Raw genomic sequence first — 26,616 nt, forward strand, 5'->3', positions numbered from 1 at the left:
TAGCACATTCTTGTCACAGCCGCGTTAATAGTGGACCCTAAAGGGATAAGCAACCACTACAGTGTTCATGAGTTTCTTTAAGCGCACTAAGTAGTCCATTTAGTGTGTGATTGTATTCTGGCTACTCTCAGGCACACAAAATATGCAAAATGTGTACGTTGATCATCTTGTTCAGCCACATCATTAAATTAAAATGGGGACAAGAAAGACACCACTCACTCTCTAATTACCCTCATATTCGGTATATAAATACTGAACAAAGATGAACCTGATGTTATCACAGGGTCTACGAACATATAAGTTCGTTTAACTAAGTGCAGCTTCAATAACTGGAAATAAAAGATAAAAAGTTGCAACGCGACATTTACTTTCTTTCTCAAGCGGGTGCTGGACTTCTTCCATTTTAGCAGGAATATAATACTGTATATTAAAAAAGTCATTACTTCTGGGACTATCCTTCTTCCGTAATACATTTGCGGATTGTAAACCACGGCATTACAACTAAACGAAAGAAGCAACAAAATTACTTCGACAAAAAAGTTAACTTACCCTATTTTTTCCCCTTGTGGCTTTGAGTAAATTTTGAACGATATTGTAGTAGACCCCGAATTAATAACCCAAAAGCGAGAACACATAAAAGTGACAATACTTTTTGAATTTAATCTAAATCAGAGAATGTGTGCGTGCATTTCGTTACTCTTCTCCGTTTTAATTTATCGAATTCTTATCGAGATTGCTGAATGACAATCAGCTGTCTGCAACCGAAGCAATCTAAATTGTTGTAATATTGCATTGTTACGACAATCTGACGTACAACAGTCATATAGGTAGCCTATAGAAGCATTCTGCTTTCCTTTGCTTGTACATCCCTCTTTTGATGTTTCACTAATTGCTTCACTCCAGTCACTATTTTTCTTTTATTAAAATCTTTAACGTTGAGTTCCTTTCAAACGTGTATCGTGGACACCCGCACTACGACTGCAGTGCCTGAAAACTGTTTCTGTTCTCGTCGTCTTGCTGGACTGTAACACATAGAGGTGCGAATGATGGAGGGAATGCGATGTGGGCACCATTACGCAACATTACAAGCGAAAGCCACAGCGAGTCATCGTACGCTGTAAATTTCTACCTGGTTGCACAGATTTTGATTCAGATTTGATTAACAGGTACGATGCAAAGTACTATTAAATGGAAGAAACGTTTTTATACCATTGTTTGTTTACTTGGGAACTTATTAGAAATAGATCAACCGAGTTTCGACTGCAGCCGAGAAACGCCACTTGTGTGGTTGGATCTCGTATTAACGGTTAACGAAATTATTTTTGTATCACCATCCGCTCTGCTGCTTCAATGACCGTCGCCTTCTTCGTTATGCACTTCATCTTTCACCGAACCGCTACCTAAAAGACGGTGCGAGCTATATTAAGTCCCGCTCCATCGACAAGCAGTCACAGGTTTGCGGTCAAATTAATGCGAAGAGAAGAGAAAATTTGTCAAGTAGCGCCGACGAAGAAGTGAAAATTTATATGTCTCTCTTACTAGTCTTTTATTAGTGTATACGCTGTGCGGTCTACCTATTGCAGATGAATACGTTTTTTGAGTCTCTTCGAATGTCAATATGTAGTTCAACAAGTCTTCGACTTCCGCAGATATCATACTTATGTTTTAGATATTGAACCTCGTTACTCTTCTAGGCGTGGCAGACGCACCATTTCTCTTCGGATGTCGACGTAGGTTTTATAACCATGGCCAACGAGTAAAATAAATGAAATCTTCGTGTAATATGTTTTTTATCACTTCCCAATAAAATATGTGCTAACCAAAGATATTCACTGAAATCTGAAGAAGGTTGAAATCAGTGTTCTCAACACAAAAGACTAGTCACACGATTACGCCAACAGCTACACAAATAACGCACGCAGCACATTTCGTCTCTTCCTGTAACCACTGCGTCCTGCCTACTTTCAGCTGTGGCAGCATTTTTACGTATACGTCATGACAGCACTCGAACTATATATTGTAAAACCGTTTTTTGTTTGATGTATTAGGCTTCGTTTCTGTACCCTTCAGCGATTTGAAACATAAAAAGGGAATCCTTCGCAGAGTGCAGGTTTTATACGCATTCAAATCGTGTTATAAGACTAAACGGAATCTGTTTTACCTTCCTACTTTCACTGTTTCGCATAAAGTGTTAATGGGGTTAGTGGAGCCCACATCGGCCATCATGCAGAGCTGCCGCATTCTGTAGTGTCGGGAGTGAGCGCAGAGCTGGTTCACATCGTTGATTTTGCTGTTTCAAGTCTGTCATATTGCCAGCTAACAGCTATGAACTAGCATTCTTTTAAAATTTGTTAAATATTTCAGCGGAGAATTACATGCATGTAACGTGGGAGAACTCCATGTACAAAGAGTACTAGGAAAGTTTTTCGATACAGCTTTATTTATTTAATTTTTTCGAAGTAATTTCCGCCACATTGACTACATCTCTCCATCCTCTGAAACCACTCCCCAACCCAGTTCTGCTAAGTTTCTGTAGGGAGTAAGGCACACGCGTAGTCCCAAGCCCTCAGGAGGTCCACATCACTTGAAAATTGCACTCGTTTCACCTTCACTTTCACATGCAGAAACAGTGCAAAGTCACAAGGAGCTAGGTCTGGACGGTAAGGAGGGTGCTCAAGATGTTTCAAAGCTGTACCCTCTAATACACGGTGCATTCTTTGGCAAATGGGCTGGAGCGTTGTCGTGATGGAGGAACCAAGTGTCCATTCTTGACTTCGGTCGTAGGTTCTTCAAAGATTGGATGTCTTTGGGCAGGCACTGATCAGTATCACTCATATGTGACTGTCTTCAGTGTGTCCAAAACGACACGCTCCACATTTCCACTTAATCTGAAAATAAAACAGCCATTATTTTCTTCTTTACTGATTGGGATTTTCTGACAGCTAAGGGTGTTCACGGTAAATGATAACAGCCAAACAGTTGCAGGATAAAGATTTATTGAAATCCTTGACCACTGTTTCGGTATATCTAAATATACCTTCATCAGAAGCAAAAATGCACCTGAACAGGAAGACGCCCTCATTAGCAAAAACCTTAGCACCATCACTGAAATGGAAGAAAAAAAAACATTTATAGCTTTAAGTAATCACGAAAATTACCAAAGTATTACAATTACAAAAACTTTTAGCCACTTACTAAAATCACATCCTGCAGTGGAGATACATAAAACAATCGTGCCAAAGGCGTCGTCAGCAGTTAAAATATGACCTCCATCTGTATAGCATAATTATGAAGTGATGGCGGATGCGAACACGGCATATTATCAGTGCTTAGCCTGTGAACTAGCGTGAAGAGGGTGTGGAAGCACTAGGGCAGACAGTTTCACCAAGAGAGGGCACTTTTGGTATGGGCGAGACACTCGCGCACATCAAAACCCAGGAAACATACTCATGCGTGTCAAAATTTTAAAGGTTGTGCTAATTCAAAAGATCTGTCTTAATAAATAAAACATATAAGAAACATTTAAAACACATACATACAATAGAAAATATGAACACCAATTTGCCTGTGTCCTAGTGTCAAGCAGGTGAAGCTTGCGCTAAGGAACACATCTAACGAGAGAGGGCACTAGTGTTATGCGCGAGAATCCTGCGCAAATTAAAGACTAGGATACATTGTAGCGAAAACGAACAAAATGTAGTAGTAAATCGAATCATCTGTCGTCATGAATAAAAAACATGACAGAATCATTTAAACCACACATACACATCGAAAACCGCGAACAACAATCATCAAAAATACGTAAAATCCCAACAAGACAGGAAAGGAGCATCTCACCAGCATCAACAGACAAGAAAACTAGTTTATAGTCAGCCAGACTATATTACGTTAGAGCAAGAAGGGGTTTGAAACTACTCAAAAAATTTTTGTTTCTAAGCTGCACATGTTCGTTAAGAATAGATCCATCTTTTTGAGATACATGTTTGAAAATTTGTAGTTCCTCAAACAGGTCCAGTTTGCAACCCTTACTCATTTCGTGTACCAATTCTACGTCATCCAATTTTCATGGCGTACGCTGTAAGAGCAATAGATGTTCAGCAAACGTGGAATTGTACACGTTTTCCCTATTATATTTAAATATACCGAAACCGTGGTCAACGATTTCAATAAATCTTTATCCTGCAACTGTTTGACTGTTATCATTTACCGTGAAGATTTTCAACAGTTTCTGCTTCAGCCATGTTTAAAATTTTGAGCTAAGGGTGTGTCATCATCTTCAGAGTGTCAGACTTTATTTTGAGTCTTCGTCGGCACCTCATAATAGTACAATCAGGTCTAATCAGCTGTCACGATGTTATTCTCATACTTTGATCGTCCCTTAGAAAACTTCTTTAACACCTCCAGGCACCAAGTCACACGTCTTGTCGCCTGCTCTTCCGCCAGTCTATGCGGCACCTCAGAGGCAACAAAGTTTCCTTATGTGGTGTCACCGCCAGACACCACACTTGCTAGGTGGTAGGCTTTAAATCGGCCGCGGTCCGTTAGTATACGTCGAACCCGCGTGTCGCCACTATCAGTGATTGCAGACCGAGCGCCGTCACACGGCAGGTCTAGAGAGACTTCCTAGCACACGCCCCAGTTGTACAGCCGACTTTGCTAGCGATGGTTCACTGACAAATTACGCTCTCATTTGCCGAGACGATAGTTAGCATAGCCTTCAGCTACGTCATTTGCTACGACCTAGCAAGGCGCCATTATCATTTGTTATTTATCTTGTGATGCATGTACCGTCAGACCGATGTTCACCAATTATGGATTAAAGTTAAGTATTCCAGAAGCTACGTACCTTTTTTGCTAGTATAATTACTTTACCTGTTCCAGACCTCACGCCAGCCTGCGTGAGCTTAAACGCGTGCCTTTCGGCTACCCGTCACAGTGGATTGGCTGTCTTGCCAGTCCACAACACCTTATTTGCAAATCATCCTGCGGAATAGAACGGATTGCTGTTACATCCAGCCCTAAGGTATCCGCTATCAGCTTATAGGTTATTCGCCTGTCTTCGTCCAGCATTTTTCTCACAGCATCAATGTTTTCCTCCGTAGCTGATGATCGTGGCCGTCCCACCCTCTCAGCATCCTCCCCAGAATGAAATTTCCTCTTTGGAATTCTCTGTGCCACCTGAATATTGTTAGTTGTACGATGTGGACACCATCACCGAGTGCAAAAGTCATTTCTTCAAAGCACTGGTCTATGTATAAACACGCACGAAGTTGAACCACAAAACTACCCGAATCTCACTTCGTGACTACGATGCCATAGTAAGCACTTCAAACTAACGGTGCTAGTGAACGGCTGTGCCGACAGATTTGGCACAGCGGCTACAATGCAAGTACGAAGTATTCTCAGAACACAGCAACAATCATCCTCCAGCGACTTACTGTTGCTTCGTATTGCGAAACTTTCCTAGTACCCTTTGTATATCGAAACTACCGTGTTTAAGGACTCTTGCTTAGAAAGTCGCATCACTCATGTCGAAGCAGAATAGGAGCCATATTGAAACAGCACATGCGCTTCACACCAATGCTTATATTTTCTTTCTTGCTGGCACTTTATTCCTTCCAATTGTTTGGTCTCGTGACCTGGAATCCGGGTGTGCAGGCCCTCTGTAAGTTGGACTTTTCACTCACTAGGTTATTTGTAACATTAACGTGCTTAGTTCTATGTTCGTCTCTTTGAATGCTTCGATCTGGATGTCTTTCCTTGCGTAATTTCCATGTGTGTTGTCTTTGATTATGTTGCACGCACATAGGTTTCATCGTTGGTTTTTTAAATAGCAAACGTAAATGTTTAAATTGAATGTTTGGCATATATATATATATATATATATATATATATATATATTGGCGTGCAAATATTTAGGAAATAAGTCATTTTCACATGATGTGTCATTGCTGAGTGACTGAGTGACAGTTCGACGAAACATGAACCTTACATAGAACGAAATGCTATGGTATAGTATAGAACGTACCTAAAAGAAGTACGGAGTTAGACGAAAAGAAATGACACCTTTATTCAAAGACAATAATTACTCTGAAGTCACCGAGATTTATGGTGGTCCGCTGGAATTATAAAAGGCATGACATGGCTCTTACTAGGGTTTTTGTTCATCACGGATGGCAGTGCTTATTCCGCAAAGTGCTTCTATGCTGGCTAGAACGCTGGTAAGGTGTTTTTGTGGTAGCGCCCTCCATTCCTCCACCAGCGCTTTTAATGACTGCTGGATGGTCGTTGAAGCATATGGATGAGCTGCGTTTCCCCAACACTTCCCACATGTGCTGGATGAGATGTAAGTCTGGGAACACGGACGCCAGTCCATTCGCCGAGTATACTCTCGTTCCAAGACCTCCTCCATCTGCACACTTTGATGCAGTCGCGCGTTGTCATTCATAAAAGTGAAAGGGGGAAAGGAAGATTAGAGCTTAATGTCCCGTCAACAGAGCGGTCATTAGAGACGGAGCACAAGCTCTGGTTGCTCCAAGGGCGGGGGAGAGGAAATCAGCCGTACTCTTCCAAAGGAACCATTCCGGAATTTGCTTGGAGCGATTTAGCGAAATCACGGACAACCTACTAAATCTGAATGACCAGACGGTAATTTGAACCGTCGTCCACTCGAAAGCGAGTCTGGTATGTTAACCACTACTCCACCTCGCTCTGTTATAAAAATGAGGTTCATGGCCGAGTAGACCCCTAAAAAGAAGGGAGTACAGTGTAGCGTTGACCGGTGAGTGTAACAGTTTCAAAGATTTGGACGTCAGTATATGCATGCAACATTATGCTTCCCCACATCTATAAAACCAGAGTACCAAAACGATCGTGTTCGACAAGATGATCCTTGGTGCATTACATGTTACCACCTCCCGCTATATGATGGTACGTCCAGAATCATCAGAGTAAATCTGCAACTAGGGAAATATGTTATACCGAAGTCAGCCACAAAGTCGCAGTTATGAAGCAAACGGCTTGTTTGCGGACGCACGTTTGCTAGAACGACTTTGCTGCTGTTATCGTATTCTTTCACAGTTGCAATTTTTAATGTTGTGATCCACCCTGTATAAATAAGGACGTCTTTTTCGCTGAAAGATAACAATGATCTCAGGAATTGCCTCAGATGGAAGTGATTTGTTTCTTCTCTTGATATTTAGAACTGGAATAACATTTAGGAATATATTTCTGTTGAGAGGAATTTCTGTATAGCACTTCTTTTAAAAGAGAAAACAACCCACTGCCACCATCACTAGATTTAGATTTACTTTTAAAGTTTGACAATACTACAATGTGCAGGAAGGGAGACTTAAGTCTGAGGAAGGCATTAAGTGTGCATGCGTATGTGTGTGTGTGTGGGGGGGGGGGGGGGGGGGAGGAGGGGGCGGCGTATGATTTGTCGCTTGTGGAGCAAAACATTTCTTTAGCCGACCGTGGAGACTGGACAAGGGTTTACTGTGTGAAGTGTGACCGGTAGCTGCTGTACCGATAAATTGGTGGGCATCAGATCTTTGTGCGCTGGAGTACCATACGTTTGTGTGTTGTTGTGCTACGGGAATACTTTAGTAAAAGGTATTTTTTGCATTGATAATGTTTCCTTCACATTGCGGTGACGTTCAAAAGCATGATGATATATTTTAGTCTTCAGAATGAGATTTTCACTCTGCAGCGGAGTGTGCGCTGATATGAAACTTCCTGGAAGATTAAAACTGTGTGCCCGACCGAGACTCGAATTCGGGACCTTTGCTTTTCGCGGGCAAGTGCTCTACCAACTGAGCTACCGAAGCACGACTCACGCCCGGTACTCACAGCTTTACTTCTGCCAGTACCTCGTCTCCCACCTTCCAAACTTTACAGAAGCTCTCCTGCGAACCTTGCAGAACTAGCACTCCTGAAAGAAAGGATATTGCGGAGACATGGCTTAGCCACAGCCTGGGGGATGTTTCCAGAATGAGATTTTCACTCTGCAGCGGAGTGTGCGCGAATATGAAACTTCCTGGCAGATTAAAACTGTGTGCCCGACCGAGACTCGAACTCGGGACCTTTGCCTTTCGCGGGCAAGTGCTCTACCAACTGAGCTACCGAAGCCGCGAAAGGCAAAGGTCCCGAGTTCGAGTCTCGGTCGGGCACACAGTTTTATTTTAGTCTTATTTGTTTCTTTTATTTGCAGACAGCCTCATAACACACTGCAGAGGTTTCTTGCCGCTGCTACTAAAATTTGCAGGCTCGTTTCCAGTTCACCATTTGATACATACGAATCTTCGAAACACTGATGCTTTTCCTAGTTATCATACCCGCTTTAACGCAGCCGTATACTTCACTTCACTTTTCGCTCGTTCGAAACAGCTGTCGGAAGACTTCCCCACTTCTTTTACAAAACTTGTGTCAGAATATGATATGGTATTGTTAATCAAAGAGCCATAACGATTGAATTTCGGCTGCGGTTTTGTACTTTATTAACAAGCTTTGTATTGTACAATAAAAGAGACAACTTTTATAATTGCTGTCAGTTGTATTACAAAAATGGCTCTGAGCACTATGGGACTTAACTTCTGAGGTCATCAGTCCCCTAGAACTTAGAACTACTCAAACCTAACTAACCGTAGGACATCACACACATCCATGCCCGAGGCAGGATTCGAACCTGCGACCGTAGCGGTCACGTGGTTCCAGACTGAAGCGCCTACTAGAAGTTCATGAAAGCTAACTACTCTTTTCTGCAAATGAATTTAATTTTGTCCTCTGCGATTTCAGTTATGTTATTGTTAGTGTGTACGTATTAATTCACATAGATAACACTCAGAACCGACTACTGTTAATACGAGTAAATACAGCTATGTGTACGCTCGTGGAAACGGAAGGCAGTAATAGAAAAAAAAATTGTATGTGTGTATGTTTGTGTGTGTGTGTGTGTGTGTGTGAGTGAGTGAGTGAGTGAGTAAGTGAGGGAGAGAGAGAGAGAGAGAGAGAGAGAGAGAGACCTGCGGCCATCCTTTTGATGTCATTTATTATGTAGCTATCAGTTTCGGTGTTTCAGTGCACCATCTTCAGGCCTTAACTCCAGCATATATCTCGTGAAATACTGTACAACGATTTCAGTTGGATGTGCAGGTTTGCAGCTTGGCGGGAGTCGGAGGGTGGAGGGAGAGGGCTGGGGAGGGACGGGGGGAGGGCAGAATAGCCTGGGATGCAGAGAAAGCGGAGAGAAACTGTACCTTATCCACCCCCGCAGCGAAGGGTCGTGTCCATGAGCACCACAATCCACAAAATTCCCCAGGAGGTCCTAACTGCCCACACACATCCAAGGTGACTGATACTGCAGGACACCAAGGAGACCGTGAGAACTTCGTGAACTCCATACAATTAAATCTTCGATTTTCTCCTCCTCCTCCTTCTTCTTCTTCTTCTTCTCCGTCTCCTGCGTCGTCTTCTATTTCGTCTTCGTCAGGGAATTAAGCACTACAGCCAGATGCTTTACTGATCACTACATGTATTACTTCCATCACTAAGCTCCATCATGTTCCAAATGAAATGCACTCCATCCATTCAGAACCTTAAATCCCTTCTCTGCTTCAAGTTAACGGATAATGTCTTCATAATCTACACCATTTGTGTTTCCTCCAGAATCTCCACGCCTACTCCCAGTACTGCTTAAGCTAGTCCCTCTTGATCTCAAAGATTTACCTCTTTAGATCCGGAATTCACTGATGGCCACCTAAAGTATCTCACACTACTGCAGACACCAATCAACAAAGCTTCTGCTTGGTATCTGTCAGACATTCAAAATTAAGAAGTGCCTCCATTGTAAGCTAGGCAGCTGTGTGAAAAGCACAATTTATGTAAACGAATAAGATTATAAAAAGCCTTTACAGACAGACAACGTACTGTTTAGATACTGCAGAACCAGATTTCCTCCATATTTTCTTACTGAGATGTCTAAAATATCATCACCACTGGGAATCAGTCACTGAACGTCCTTCCATTTACCACCAAGATAGCAAAAAAAATCATCACATCCTTTGCAAGGATATAGACTGTCAATCTCAATGGCCTGGGATGAGGAATCTCTTACCAAAACTTTGCCCTGGTACCTCAAAGTTGTAGAGGACTTGCCCACGAAAGGTAAAGGTCCCGAGTTCGAGTCTAGGTCCGGCACACAGTTTTAATCTGCCAGGAAGTTTCATATCAGCGCACACTCCGCTGCAGATTGAAAACTTCATTCTGGATCAAGCTTAAAGTGTGCATGACACTAACATTTCATTCCAGTCAGGTTGTATCGTATGAACAGATATAAAAATCCGTTGCACAGACAAATCGCTTACAAGTTCCCAAACAGTAAAACCACAAGAGAAGTAACACTGGCACCTTGATCCAAGGTTTTGATCGAATGAAGACGTATAAACCGTTACAACGAAATGTTGCTGTTGTTGTGGTCTTCAGTCCTGTGACTGGTTTGATGCAGCTCTCCATGATACTCTATCCTGTGCAAGCTTCTTCATCTCCCAGTACCTACTGCAACCTACATCCTTGTGAATCTGTTTAGTGTATTCATCTCCTGGTCTCCTTCTACGGTTTTTGCCCTCCACGCTGCCCCCCAATACTAAATTGGTGATCCCTTGATGCTTCAGAATATGCCCTACCAACCTAGCCCTTCTTCTAGTCAAGTTGTGCAACAAATTTCTCTTCTCTCCAATTCTATTCAATACCTCCTCGTTAGTTAGCACATAATAATTCTTTTTAAAGACACCAGTTGCCTGCTGCAACACAGCAGAAGTTGTGAATGATACGTAGCAGCGCGTAATCGATCCAGGATCCGTTGCTGAAATACGAGTGCTCGCTATACCACGCAGTGGCTCTGCAAGTACGGCAGAACTCTGAGGCTGTAACGTGGTTTCAAGACAGTTTGACGGCACTAGGCAGATCCTCACTGCAACAATACCTGCTCGGACGTGTACAAAAACTGTCCATCCACAAATGGCCTTTCCTCCTTCACGGCACCGCTTGATGACGTTTCTGCTGCTGCATCCTGCTCTCAGGCATGAACGGTAGGGCACCCAGCTTTCTGCCGTTACCTACCGAAGAAGTCGCCGCTTGCCTCCTTGCGCCCACAGTAAAGCCGCCTCCAATGTCCCGGCGCCGCCACCGTGCCAATGCATTCTCACCGAGCAGAGATACAGTGTTTATAAATTAACAATGTAGGAAAAGACAGATTGCTACTTACCGTAAACATAATACGCTAAGATGCAGACAGGCACAATTAATAGACGCACGTAAGCTTCTGACCACAGCTTTCGTCGGAAGAGGAAAAACACAAACGATTCATTTACACAAGCAAGCACACCTCACGCACACATGACCTCCAACTCTAATAGCTCGGGCCAACTTAATGTTTGTCTGCGGTTCTCACAATATGACTCCCGCCTCCCAAGCCATCAAATTAAAACACAACGCTCAGTGACAACTAGAAGGATGGCCCTTCCTTCATCCTGCAGCGATCATTGTGCCCCCCGACCCACTACAGACAATAAAATAATGATGGCTGCAAGAGCAAGATATCTTACACAAGGCACAGCGAGTTTGCTAAGTGAGCAGAACTTGCAGGGGTCTGTTATGTGGCGCCCGACTGCTGGCAGACCGCATAGCCTCAGTTGTCGCAACCTTATGTAAACTGCCAGTTGGCTCCTTTTGAAAGTACAGTGTGTAAACTTTTAGATGGCAGACCTCTCCCTAGTCCTGAATCGGTAGAAGTCGGTACACGTCGGTAGGCTTCGGTAGGCACGCAGTTTCGACTGCTGCCAACATCACGTAGCAGACTGTGTTGTACAAGGTAGCCATTGTAGTCTGCTTCGTTATTGTTTGCGCTGTACTGTTCTGCGTGTTTTTATTGTGCAGTTGTGCTAAACATTATCAAAATGAGTGAAGAGGCAGTTGCTGGCCCATCTCGGGAGTCGCCAACAACCCCAACCGGTAGGCCTACGGTTAGAAGGAAAGCAGTATTACGTAGCGATGCTCGCAAAATTATATTACCACATCAGATGTGAGTGAGGAAGACTCAGACACACAAACGGAAGACAGTGACAGTGAAAGCGACTGATCATATCGCGTGAAATGTTTTTACAAAATATCACAGCTTGAATAAATAACAAAAACAATCTCCTATTATTTTGTTGTAAATTGTGTTTCTGTTCTATTTTAATCAAACACAGAAACGGAACATAGTGGCAGTGAAAGCGGTGGACCACATGGCTTTAAATTTTTTCAAAAGTATGACATCTCGAATAAATACGAAAAACAATCTGCCATTCTTTGCGTCGTAAATTTTATTTCTATTTCAGACTGTTTCCTTTCCTTGCGATAAGCGTACTTCATTCCTGCAGTTAAGATATTTATTACACACTAGCTGTACGCCCGTGCTTCGCAATGGAAGAAATCTCGGAAAGTTGTTGACCGATTGATTTAAAATTTTAGCACAACGTTTTTTAGGAATACGCCCGTGGTTTTATATACTTTTTTAACACGTTTGCGAAACGTGTTGCGAATAGTGTTAGTAGTGAAGAAATAATAGAACAATACGTCATGCCTGACGCGGCACTTTTTCACGAATCTCGACGTTTACCACGTCATATCTCCTGAATTATATGTCGTAAAGAAACATAAATGTGCCGACCCATTTACTGATATATGTGGATACTGTATGCAAAATATGTTGCGATTAGAGCTAATAGTAACGAAATAATACATTAAAACGTCATGCCTATTGCGGCAGATTTACGGTATGTACTGAGAAAATGTAGTAAGCGACAACCTTTTTTCCTTTCATTGCAATCGGATGAATGGTTTGTGAGCACATAGTAGACAAACATACATACATTCATTTTTATATATATAGATTTTAATGTACATGACGATTTCAGTTTCGTTTACGAACAACAGTTAAAGCGAGTTTTACTTCCAAGCCTTTCGTCTGCTTTCGTGTAAGCATGACGCGCAATTTGTAGTGCCAGCACTGCAACTGGTAGCCGAGCCTTGTCCCCCCCCAACGGCTCCTCTCCCCTCGCCGGCCAATGCTTGCTTCCTCCTCTCCCCGCACTCCCCTCACAACTCGGCCTTCTTATAGTTAACACACTGTAAGCAGTACTCATTATAGGTATAAAATTGGCTCAACGGTTTCTGCAGTAATATTTGCCCACCAGCCGTCTTGAGCGAAATGTGGTCATGTCTGAGTTTTGTAATGAATTACTTGTGTACAACGTTACTAGCGCCAGTTCACGAGTGTCTCCAGCTCGTCTTCATCGTATCAAGGCAAAGTCTGTGACTTCAGTAAAACTGTATTAAGACATGGACTAGTGAAAATAGTAACTGTGTTAACACATACTGGCCTCCAAAATTAAAGCAACAAACAGATATTCTGCAAGGTTGCATTTATTTTGCCACAAAATAGTAGACACAGGTGACAGTAAAGGAGAAACAATGTAAATAGCACAAAAAGTAAACAGCTGCAAGATGCATAACGGTAGACAAAAATGTTCTTCCTTTTTTCTAACGTAATGGATTTGCACACACATTCCGACCACTGGTTAATGTGCTCAGTGTGGGTATGACTACCTCTGTCAACAATACAGGCCTGACGAAGAAGGGGCATGCTGTGCATCATTTGTTGAGGAAATAACACCCATTCTTGCATTTGAGCTAGTCACTGTTCTTGGAGAGTGGTTGGTGGATGCAACCCGTCTCCTTAATGCGTCCCAGACATGCTCTATGGGATTGAAATCGGGAGAGCGAGTGGGCCACGTCATAGGTGTAATGCCTTCCTTTTCGAAGGAAACATCAACCACCTGTGCTCTAATGGCGTCGACAGTTATCGTCCATCACTACGAAGCCTAGCAGCACAGCACCTTGATGTCCCAAGATCTTACCACGATAACTGACAGCAGCTAAACCTTGCCGAGTCACCCTCTAGAATTACGTGAAGAGGTGTTCGAGTCGTCAACGTAATCCCTGCCGCACTTCCTCGATATCAGTCTCTTACCACAATGTTTGGACTCCGACATCGTGTTCCACTTTCCCTCCAGAGGCGAATCCGTCGAGAATCACTCTCCAGACCAAATAGAGACTCATTTGTGAAAAGAATATCGGCCTACTGTTCGATCGTCCAGGTGGGGGATGTTGACGACTCCACTTTACAGGGAGACGTGGCTTAGGCACAGCCTGGGGGATGTTTCCAGAATGAGATTTTCACTCTGCAGCGGAGTGTGCGCTGATATGAAACTTCCTGGCAGATTAAGCCAGGCTAAGCCATGTCTCCGCAGTATCCTTTCTTTCAGGAGTGCTGGTTCTGCAAGGTTCGCAGGAGAGCTTCTGTAAAGTTTGGAAGGTAGGAGACGAGATACTGGCAGAAGTAAAGCTGTGAGACCGGGCGTGAGTCGTGCTTCGGTAGCTCAGATGGTAGAGCACTTGTCCGCGAAAGGCAAAGGTCCCGAGTTCGAGTCTCGGTCGGGCACACAGTTTTAATCTGCCAAGAAGTTTCATATCAGCGCACACTCCGCTGCAGAGTGAAAATCTCATCCTCGATGGTGAGTATTCATAGGAGGTGAGGGTATCGTCTGGAGTGCCCCAGGGAATCGTGGTTCAAATGGTTCAAATGGCTCTGAGCACTATGGGACTCAACATCTTAGGTCATAAGTCCCCTAGAACTTAGAACTACTTAAACCTAACTAACCTAAGGACATCACACACACCCATGCCCGAGGCAGGATTCGAACCTGCGACCGTAGCAGCCTTGCGGCTCCGGACTGCAGCGCCAGAACCGCACGGCCACCGCGGTCGGCGGGAATCGTGGTAGGTCCGCTGTTTTCCATCTACATAAATGATCTTTTGGATAGGGTGGATAGCAATGTGCGGCTGTTTGCTGATGATGCTGTGGTGTACGGAAGGTGTCGTCGTTGAGTGACTGTAGGAGGATACAAGATGACTTGGACAGGCTTTGTGATTGGTGTAAAGAATGGTAGCTAACCCTAAATATAGATAAATATAAATTAATGCAGATGAATAGGAAAAAGAAATCCGTAATGTTCGAATACTCCATTAATAGTGTAGCGCTTGACACAGTCACGTCGATTAAATATTTGGGCGTAACATTGCAGAGCGATATGAAGTGGGACAAGCATGTAATGGCAGCTGTGGGGAAGGAGGATAGTCGTCTTCTGTTCATTGGTAGAATTTTGGGAAGAAGTTGTTCTTCTGTAAAGGAGACCGCTTATAAAACACTAATACGGCCTATTCTTGAGTACTGCTCGAGCGTTTGGGATCCCTATCAGGTCGGATTGAGGGAGGACATAGTAGCAATTCAGAGGCGGGCTGCTAGATTTGTTACTGGTGGGTTTGATCATCACGCGAGTGTTACGGAAATGCTTCAGGAACTCGGGTGGGAGTCTCTGGAGGAAAGGAGGCGTTCTCTTCGTGAATCGCTACTGAAGAAATTTAATGAACCAGCATTTGAGGCTGACTGCAGTACAATTTTACTGCCGCCAACTTATATTTCGCGGAAAGTCTACATTGATAAGATAAGAGAGATTAGGGCCCGTTCAGAGGCATATAGGCAGTCATTTTCCCCTCGTTCTGTTTGGGAGTGGAACAGGGAGAGAAGATGCTAGATGTGGTACGAGGTACCCTCCGCCACGCACCGTATGGTGGACTGCGGAGTATGTATGTAGATGTAGATGTAGATGTAGAAGTCCAGTGGATGCTGCGAGGTCAGATGCCAGTTGCCGTGCTGTACTAAGGCGGTACAGTCATGCTCGTACAGCCAAACAACGGTCCTCTCTTTCCTATGTGACACGGGGTCGTCCCTGTCCTGGTCTTCGGGATACAGTTTCGGTCTCTATAAACTGTCGCCATATCCGAAAAACAACAGAACGATTCACATTACGTCACCAGGCCACTTCAGTTTGCGATTGTTCTGCTTCCACTCTTCCTATGGGCCTTCACCGCAGAGTCTGGTAGGCGTCCTCTCTGTGCCATGCCGTCCGCAGCTCGTGGTCGCATTCGCGCTTCCCGAGCACAAGGTCCCGGGTTCGAGATGACTGGATGTTTGTGTTATCCTCATCATTTCATCATCATTCATGCACGTGGTGAGATTGGTCTGAGACAAGGTTGGGAATTTGCTCAGGCGCTGATAACCGCGCAGTCTAGCGCCCCACAAACCAAACGTCATCATCATCTGTGCCATACTGCACCGTATGTGACTGTTTACACAGTGATTGTGGATGTAGGACTATCCAGAAAACATCACCCCGTTTGATAGGTTCAAAATGGTTCAAATGGCTCGAAGCACTATGGGACTTAACATCTGAGGTCATCAGTCCCCTGGGCTTAGAACTACTTAAACCTAACTAACCTAAGGACATCACACACATCCATGCCCGTAGCGGTCGCGCAGTTCCAGACTGAAGCGCCTAGAACCGCTCGGCCACAGCGGCCGGCTTCATAGGTTCATGATGTCATAGCTGGCAGGGATGTCCATCGGCGAGAATGCCATCTGCCGTGCAGAACACGATCGTACGGACATCTGTTGATAGTCTGCATGATTATATTGTGAATTAGACAGAAAACGCGGAAATAGTGGTTTGTTGCTTTACTTTTGGACGCCAGTGTCTGTTCAAAAGTGACTTCTGTGACAATTTATTTACCTAGAAACTCTAGACCGTTATTTAGATCATGTAAAAGGCCTGTAAATTACTAATGCTAATTAACATACCAAATTTCAGTTCAAAGCATTCGACAGTTCTCATTAGTACAATTTGTAAAATACTATTTTTCTTTGTTAACTTTTAGTACTTTATTTAATTTCATGTAGCTGGATATTCGCTGTTCTGTTGTAATGTGTTGCTGTGTTTGCTAGCATTTGTGTTAAATTTGTGTTCTTTTCATTGATGTGTCGTTGTAAATCCGTTGTAGCACCTTTGTGTTTGTTATTGTCTGAGAATCGTCACTGTTGAAGTTTTTATGAACAAATATAATGTAAAAGGCTTGCGTGAAGAGGTAATTGCACTAAATGCGCAATGGGCATCACCTAAATTGCATATGATTAATGTTTGATCATTAACTATCTATTTCTACATAAAGATATCAGTGATTTTAATGATCAATACTGAGTGAACAGCTTTTGAAATGCCAAAGTAGTTGGCTAGTCGTTCCCTGTATGGTGTAACTAATGTTCCATAAATTTATGCATATACATTTATGGGAATTGATATTCATAGAATTTGCCAGTAAACTGTTAACATTAATACACAAATAAATACTTTTGAGTAGAAGACGGTTTGCATCTGCTCAATACCTAAGCCTTTTCTTAAAATCACCCAATGATTCAATGACTTGATATCTTGCAAAATGAAATTTTACTTCTTTTCCTAAATTTTCCCCTTCAATCAAATACTTTACAAGACTTCAGCGTTATAATCAAATAATCTTGGCTGAAGACACTACAGTACAGAAAATATAATATTTATTCCAAAGACACCTGGAGCCGCTATCGAACAATCAGCTAATCGAGATGTTGGTTTCCATTTAATAAGGTCGTGCAGTGTCTGTCACATCGACAGCCTATGTTCCAGAACAAACATTAGCGAAACTCGTTAATGTTCGGATGCCATCATCTCACTATAGCCTCCGTGCAGTTAGTATTCAGCTCTTTCGAGTAGTTGAGCAACGAATATGTTGACTGTATGCGCAGTTACCGTCGGTAAATAAAACAACTACCCCAGCAGCGTCCGAGGACGTCTGCAGCGGTAGAAGTCTCAGAACAATACCGCACTTTTTGTATCTTCGAAAAAGGAAAGGAAGAAAAAAGAACACCTATAACCCTCACTAAGAAAGTAAGAAGGTTTTTAACAGTTGAAATGGGCCGAGAACCATAGAGTAGAAATGTCTCTGCAGTGGCCATGCAGATGCGCAGAATTGGTTTTGTGTTGTCAACATACGTTGCCACCGTTGTCACACAATCGAGGGACGGCGTCCGTTTGTCCGTATATACCTATAGAATTCGAATATCATCATATCTCCAGTACAGACAGATTCTCTTCGTAAGAGTTGTGGATTTGGCACAGTCGTTTTGTAGACTCCATAACAATTTGCATTTGATACCTGGAATAAACTTAGCTCTTTGCTGTGAAGAGCAAAATGAACGTATATGACGTCACAGCACCGTCACATCGGGGTGTATTCAGACTGTCTGTCAGGTCACTTCACGTGAATTCGTTCAGCCCCGTACCGAACGGCGAAGGTGAGCTTATCAGTCACCATCCGAGATACAAAATGGTATAGCATCGGAACGGACAACGACAAAATTTATTAATGGCCGAAGCAAACTTCATAACATGAGTTATTCATGATATTTTACTCTCGATATGTTAGCGAAAATTCATTTTTAATGCCGGTGGTACGCATAAAATATCATCCGAAATTGTGCTAAACGCATTCTCTGAAAATTATTTCGTGCAGTTTGTTCATGAGCCCACGCGAATAGAAATGGGTTATGAAAACACACGTGACCTCTTAGCAACAAATAATCCCGAGTCAATAACGAGCATCAAAACCGATACAGGGATTAGTGAACACATGGTTGTCGTAGTGAGGCTGAACATTGTTATCCCCAAATCCTCCAAAAATAAACGAAAGATATACCTATTCAGAAAAGCAGATAAAAATTCACTTGACGCCTTCCTGAAAGACAATCTCCACTCATCCCAAATTAATAATACAAGTGCAGACCAGATGTGGCTTGAATTCAAGGAAATAGCGTCGGCAACAATTAAGAGATTTATGCCAAATAAATTAAAAAACGACGGAGCTGATTCTCCTTGGTACATAAAACGGGGTAGAACACTGTTACAGAAACAACGAAACAAACATGCCAAATTTAAACAGACGGAAAATCCCCAAGATTGGCGATCTCTTACAGAAGCTCTAAATTTAGCGCGGACTTCAATGCGAGATGCTTGTAACAGTTTCCACAACGAAACTTTGTCTCGAGACCTGGCAGATCATCCAGAGATATTCTGGTCGTATGTTAAGTATGTTAGCGGCAAGAAACAATCAATGCCTTCTCTGAGCGATAGCAATGGACATGCTATCGAAGACAGTGCTGCCGAAGCAGAGTTACTAAACACAGCCTTTCGAACTGCCTTCACAAAAGAAGACGAAGTAAATATTCCAGAATTCGAATCAAGAACAGCTGCCAGCTTGAGTGACGTAGAAGTAAATATCCTCGGAGTAGTGAATCAATTTATATCACTTAATAAATGCAAGTCTTCTGTTCCACTCTGTACACCAATTAGGTTCCTTTCGGAGTATGCTGATGCATTAGCTCCATACGTAACAACCATATACAACCGTTCACTCGGCGAAAGAGCCGTATCCAAAGACTGGAAAGTTGCACAGGTCACACCAATATTCAAGAAAGATAGTGGACGTAATCCACTTAATTACAGGCCCATATGGTTAACGCTGATATGCAACAGGATTTTGGAACATATATTGTGTTCAAACATTATAATTACCTCAAGAAAATTGTCTGTCGACACACAGTCAACCTGGGTTTAGAAAACATCGTTCCTGTGAATCACAAGTAGGGATATCAGACCGATTGCGTATGTCTGGATTTCAACAAGGCTTTCGGTACTGTACCACACAAGCGGCTTGTAGTGAAATTGCGTGTTTATGGAATATCGTCTCAATTATGTGACTGGATTTGTGATTTCCTGTCAGAGAGGTCACAGTTCGTAGTAACTGTCGGAAAGTCATCGAGTAAAACAGAAGTGATTTCTGGCGTTCCCCAAGGTAGAGTTATAGGCCCTTTGCTGTTCCTTATCTATATAAACGATTTTGGAGACAATTTGAGCAGCTGTCTTCGATTGTTTGCAGATGACGCTGTCGTTTATCGACTAATAAAGTCATCAGGAGACGAAAACAAACTGCAAAACGATTTAGAAAAGATATCTGAATGGTGCGAAAATTGGCAGTTGAACGTAAATAACGAAAAGTGTGAGGTCATCCACCTGAGTGCTAAAAGGGATTCGTTAATCTTCGGTTACACGATAAATGAGTCTACACTAAAAGCTGTAAATTTAACTAAGTACCTAGGTATTACAATTACGAACAACTTACATAGGAAGGAACACACAGAAAATGTTGTGGGAAAGGATAACCAAAGACTGCGTTTTATTGGCAGGATACTTAGAAAATGTAACGATCTATTAGGGAGACTCCCTACACTACGCTTGTCCGTCCTCTTTTAAATACTGCTGCGCGGTGTGGGATCCTTACCAGATAGGTCAGGACGGAGTACATCGAAAAAGTTCAAAGAACGACAGCACGTTTTGTAATATCGCGAAATATGGGAGAGAGTGTCACAGAAATGATACAGGATTTGGGCTGGACATCATTAAAAGAAAGGCGTTTTTCGTTGCGACGGAATCTTCTCAAGAAATTCCAATCACCAACTTTCTCTTCCGAATGCGAAAATATTTTTTTCACACCGACCTAAATAGGGAGAAACGATCACTACGCTAAAATAAGGGAAATCGTGCTATACGAGATTGGAATAATAGAGAATTGTGAACCCTCTGCCAGGCACTTACCTGCTAGAGAAATGTATACATGCAGACACAAGAAGCAATAACTAAAACGATAGATGGAACCTGTTTATACTGACTATTATGTTTTTTCTATATAACTGATGATACAAACAGCTCTGTTTTTCTCCTTCATTGAAGCTGACCTTTTCGTTCTTAAATATATATATTGTGAGCGGCAGTTCTGTTATTCTAAAACCTCAATAATTTATCGCTTTCAGATATCTGACATCGCTTTTATAAGAACACCCAATGAAAAAGACAAATAAATCATCACTGAACGTTTGCAATTTATCACAAAACAATGTATAATAACAAAATAAGTATTATGAAGATACAGAAGCATGAAATCCACTACTATAACATGATTGAGTGCTTCAAAAGTCCGTTGACTTAACGATATTAGCAGACGACGATACCGTCAAAACTTTCCTTCCGAGAAACCTTGACGGGACGTGACGCGCCGTGCCATGACGTCACGCAACGTGACGGACCGTCGTCCTCTGCTAATGCCGCCATTTGAAATGGGTTATGGAATGTTTTGACGTGACGATCAGTGTGAACTAGCCTTAAAGAAACAGCTTCGTCCTGAGATCAGGTGACAATTCCAGCTTAATGTTAACAACATGCGTAGAAAGCAATGCTCACTCTAGAGATACTTCTTCTCTATGCCGAGAACCAGAGGTGTTCTACGAAATCGATACAGGGTACGTGTCATGTACTAAACACGGTACGGCGACTGATTGGAGCGACCGTAAAGGCATTTCCCATTTACAGCCGCTCCCATCAGCCATGGCGCCGAGTGTCAACTTTGTTTGCGCGAATATTACGTATTCCTCAAACAACCATGACAAAACAACAATGATAGTAACTTGCTAATTGTAGTTATAGTTGATCGACCCGATTTTTCTGCACATTTAAGACACATCTAGAAGAAACAGCAATATATTGTAATATCTTTTCTTTTGATATGTTTATTTGTTCGCTGTTTAAATTCCATGTTCAACAGCATCACAACAAGACAGCAATATTTTGTAGTAGGCTAGTAGAATTTTAATATTTGAATGTAATTTGCTACTAACATAAGAACGCTAAATTTTACTCGTGGAAGAGGGGAGGGGTATTATGTGTACATTTTTTGATGTTTTAAAATAGATCGTTATCTACAATGTATGAGAAGCCATAATGTATGCAGATGATTAAATAAGGTACAGATAGGTTGTTAACAATTTGGCATTCAGTTATGTATCACCGAAATGTAAGTATTAATAATGTTTCTCATCCATTTTTCATCCCTTATACTAGTAACGGATTCCATTCAACTTAAATAAATTTCACCATAATCGCATCATGCTTGATATTCATTGCGATGTAATCATATATAGATATCATCTAATTATCATGACCTCTTCCCTGAGAATTAGCTACCGCGTAAATAAGCATTTCAACAAAGAAAAGGCTGTTTTCCCTAAGATAGGCCTCCATAAAGGAATATTTTATTCAAACGGTTCGTTTCCAAACAGATACTATTGCCTTTCCGGTGTAATCATGTGCCAACATACCACGACAAATGCAACTTTAAGAGCTTGCAGCCGAATAAAAAATAGTTCACGAAAATAGTGGGACGTCAAGCTGCTATTTCTTGTGATATCGTTCTCAGTAAAATGTAGATCACCACTAACGACTATTTTTTAAGCCGGCGCAACAAGAATTCAAAAAAACACGACCAAGACCCACTCTTCTTTTCACTTCGACACACTTGAGACGGGATGTTACATACACGTAAAACAGTACGAAAAGGTAGTTACAAAGACAACGTTATTCAAACTTAGCACATCATATTTCAACTCAGTGTGCCAGACAGCAAGTAAACTTAGTTAGTGCAGAGCTTTTACTATGTGGAAAGTTCCTCCGTAGGTGGAGGGGTTTTATGCTTTACCACCTTTTTCGTTAACAACTCGTAGTTGGCTCCAATGAGGGAGTCCAACTTCTCGCCAGCCTTTATGAACACGAACGTTGGGATGCTACTTATCCCGTACCTCTTGACGATTTCGTCGCACTCGTCGACGTTAACCTTGATGAAGATGACGTCATCGTGGGCATTAGCGAGGTCCGTGACACGTGGGGATATGATCTTGCAGGGGCCACACCAGTCGGCGAAGAAGTCGACCACCACCAGCTTATCGCCTGCCTCTTCCAGCAGTGTCGCTAGCTCCTCCGGGGTGGATATCTCTTTTACTTCAATACGTGGTTTCTTCTCTTTTGTTTTCACCTCCTCAGTCATGACTGCATATGAGGTATCACGAGTTTGGCTGTATGTTTCTTTACGAAAATGTACCAGCTCTACGAATTTTAATTGAGATAACGACTTCGGAACAACGTCTTTGACCAGAGACTATTTACGTTACTCACGGAATATTTTATCAGAGTAAAGATTACTTTAAAGAAAAGAGAGTCCGACAGTGCGTCAGAATACTAATATCGATGGAAAAAATCTTGGGCCTAGTGCAGCAGGGGATACAACCCGTCGGCTTTGAACAATGACGTCATTCCTTAGTCATAGATCGTAATGTCTTCACTTCGAGGCATAGATAATAAAGCAGTTCTGTGTTCTAATAAGCACTATCATTAAAATAATTGAATGTTAATCTAAAAGCGATCGCTTGATATTCGGTACATCATTAAACGTGTGATTTAATTAACTTAATTGTTTGTTTTTTATTCGGCCGGTACTTAATAATAACCTGATCCTAAGATACAGATGCTTCAGTAGCTGATAAGTGGTTTTTGGCTTTTTTTTAAAAAAAAAATCTCACAGTAGCTGATAAGTGTTTTTTGGCTTTTTTTTAAAAAAAAATCTCACGAGATAGAATAAACTGATCCTACTTTATTAAGCAATCAATAAAAAAACTAAACTAAAACATAACAGCTTTTGATGTTATGTTTTAGCAGTAGCTGATAAGTGGTTTTTGTTTTTTTTTAAATCTCACAGTAGCTGATAAGTGTTTTTTGGCTTTTTTTAAAAAAAATCTCACAGTAGCTGATAAGTGTTTTTTGGCTTTTTTTTTTTTAAAAAATCCTCACGAGATAGAATAAACTGATCCTACTTTATTGCTTAATAAAGTAGGATCAGTTTATTCTATCTCGTGAGATTTTTTTTTTAAAGCAAAAAAACACTTATCAGCTACTGAAGGGAGCTACAACACTAAGAAGAATCGCTTCTCGGCTTTTGACAAGATCAATGTTTATCTCTCTCGCATTCCTTTGTTTCTCAACATTCTCCTCAGCTCTTTCATCTTTGTAATACATGGTCTCTGGCGACTTGTGACGTCATTGTTCAAAGCCGACGGGTTGTATCCCCTGCTGCACTAGGCCCAAAATCTTTCACGTCTCGACTCAAAAAGTCACGTGATTACAGTGACGCTGCCAATCTGAAATGTCATACATTGTCAGTACAGAGATATTAACTTCAAAAGTATCGCATATTTTGTAGACTCGGTACGTCGAAGACTTAATAATCTGTGTTCGATACCTGGAATTATCCTTAAGCCTTTGAAGAGATAAACGTAAAGGTGTTTTCCCTGTTAACGAAAAGCGTCCCAGCTCATGTCGTATTTTGTTCATATGATCGGAATGGATAGCAACCGCTGTCCTTAGGTTTTGTACTGCATTTCATTGTTCTGCCGAGTCTCGGCTCTCCTAATCATGCTGCAGCTGCATTGCAAGATGACAAATGACTTCCTAGCGCGTCAAAGTGAAAGCGTTCCATAAAACAACGAAGTTACAGCCGTGTCATGCAGCTAATTGATATATTTTTACGGATTTAATACTTCCGCTTTTATTTACTGTTAGTGCTTGTACCACAATTTCCTATTGTGACTGCTTTAAAATGAAGCATAAAAATTTGGAAATCTGTATAATACTGAGGTAACAAACAATCTGCCGTATTTAAATCACAGCTGCAGGCGAAAACGACATCAGATCTTGTGTGTTTGCAAGAGATTTCCTGGTTTCTAAAAAAATCCACTGCTCTACTGCTAAAAAGCAAATCATAGGACAAATCTCTTGTTTTTATCACGTTTGTGTCTATTCCTCCAAAGTAATTTTTATTTCCGCGAGTGTTGGTACACTACTTGCTTAACTCTACTGCTCGGGAAAAGTTTTGGAAGTCCTTTCTGTGAATTCCTCAGTTTTCCGAGTACTGACTCAGGTTGCTTAAGTTTATTCTTCGCATGGACGTTATTTAAAAGCCTTCGTTTATCTCTTTATAAAATGAGCCAGAGGAACGATAATTAACCCTATACCTGACTACAAGAGTATGGTGTGCGAAAGTGAAATAAATATTTCTTCGGGAAGGAAAATTGTTCTTGACAGTATAGTGTAACGACTCACAACAGTCTAAGTTGAAAGTAAAATACCTGTCATTTATTTTCCTATAATGTTCTCAAAATAAGTCTGCAGTAGCCTCTTCGTTATTCGTTGCAAGAAAGTAAAGTTGTTGTTCTGTATTCTTGCAGCTAAAATTATGCGAAAAACGTGGGTAACAATGATTAACGTGCTTGCAAAGCTATGGCGTCGAAGCATAATAATGGTGATGGTAAGATGTGTCGCTTGGTACCAACTGTATGGAATTATTGGAAAGTTATGAGTAAATGGTTTGAAAACGTAAATAATGTAGTAAAGTAAAGTACATTCAAAACTACATAAGCGAGTGAGAAAGTAAAGCTATATATAAGTGTTAACTACAACGTAGTAAAAAGTGCGATAATTTTGCGCACTGTAAGGGATGTGAAAGTGAAATAAATATTTCTTCGGGAGGGAAAACTACTATTGACAGATATGTAGAAACGCAGAAGCATGTGCAATGTGTTGCAAGACTGGTAGGGCAGAAAACGTTTAACTTCATTTTCATTCCGGGACTCAATGTGAGCGACAAAGTTAAGGAGGCGCAAATAAGTCTCTGTGCATTTATAGCTGAATATAAAGTGTCTTTCAACATTATAGAACATCTGCCTGCATTGTTGAAGTCAGCATGTTCGCATTCAGAAATCGCCGAAAAAGTTACATCGCCACTGCTATTGTGAAACAAGGTGATGAAAGTAAGTGAACCTAATTTGCTTCTCAAAAGTAAGTTTTTAGTAATTGTTGCTGAATCAACTGATCTCAGTAGCACGAAGCATCTTAGTGGTGTCGCTAGAGTGGACCTAGGACATGGAAGGATAGGGGATGAGATTTTAGAACTCATTGCAGTGGCTGAGGGCAATGCTGTTAATCTTTACAGCGGTCTGATTGAATGCTGCCAATGGAATTAGTGTCATGATTGACAAGCACAATTCCCTGTCTGCCCTTTTGAAAAGAGATATCCTTTGTTTTTTCCATAATGAACTCTGTGGTCTTCCAATTACTTTCATACCAGCGCTAAGTGAATAGCTGCATTACAGGAGTTCCAAGAGTGTCAAGCTGCACAAAATGCTACAGCCAAGCCAAACGAAGGTGGATCTCTTGATGAGGTAGTTTCTCGAGTAGTAGAGCGATATGATATGACTCTTTCTTTCGTTCTTTCCTTTAAGCATGCTGCTTCAGAAGATCGGTTACTTACTTGTGACATCATTCTTCAGACACTTTATAATAAACTATATTTAGCGTTCTTAGAATTCGTTCTACCGATTTTCAATCAACTGAATAAGCATATTCAAACCGAAGATTCTCAGGTGCATACATTACGGGACAATATTTCTTAAAAAACTAAAAACCCGCCTCGATTGCGAAAAAAACACCTAGTGTTAAGTGTTAACCCAGATTTCGGCGTAGATAACTTGAAAAATATACCAAATACGGAAAACATATTTAGGCATTTTTAGTTTTTTAATATATTAACCAACGATTGCTGACGCGCTGCGATATTGAAGGTTCTACGATATTTCTTCTTTATCGCTCACAT

At 41.7% G+C, this 26,616-nt stretch overlaps 1 protein-coding gene across 1 annotated transcript in view; it reads right to left on the reverse strand.

Moving 5' to 3' along the window:
• Positions 1–22,959, reverse strand: part of LOC124619676 (thioredoxin-2-like) — a 66,213-nt gene extending 43,254 nt beyond the window's left edge. The window contains exon 1 of the mRNA XM_047146218.1: positions 22,615–22,959. Coding sequence (XP_047002174.1) covers positions 22,615–22,959 — 345 coding nt within the window. The remainder of the gene's footprint in view (positions 1–22,614) is intronic.
• Positions 22,960–26,616: the final 3,657 nt, after the last annotated feature.

Source organism: Schistocerca americana, chromosome 6 (assembly GCF_021461395.2).
Source record: "Schistocerca americana isolate TAMUIC-IGC-003095 chromosome 6, iqSchAmer2.1, whole genome shotgun sequence".
Classification (NCBI taxonomy): Eukaryota; Metazoa; Arthropoda; class Insecta; order Orthoptera; family Acrididae; genus Schistocerca; species Schistocerca americana.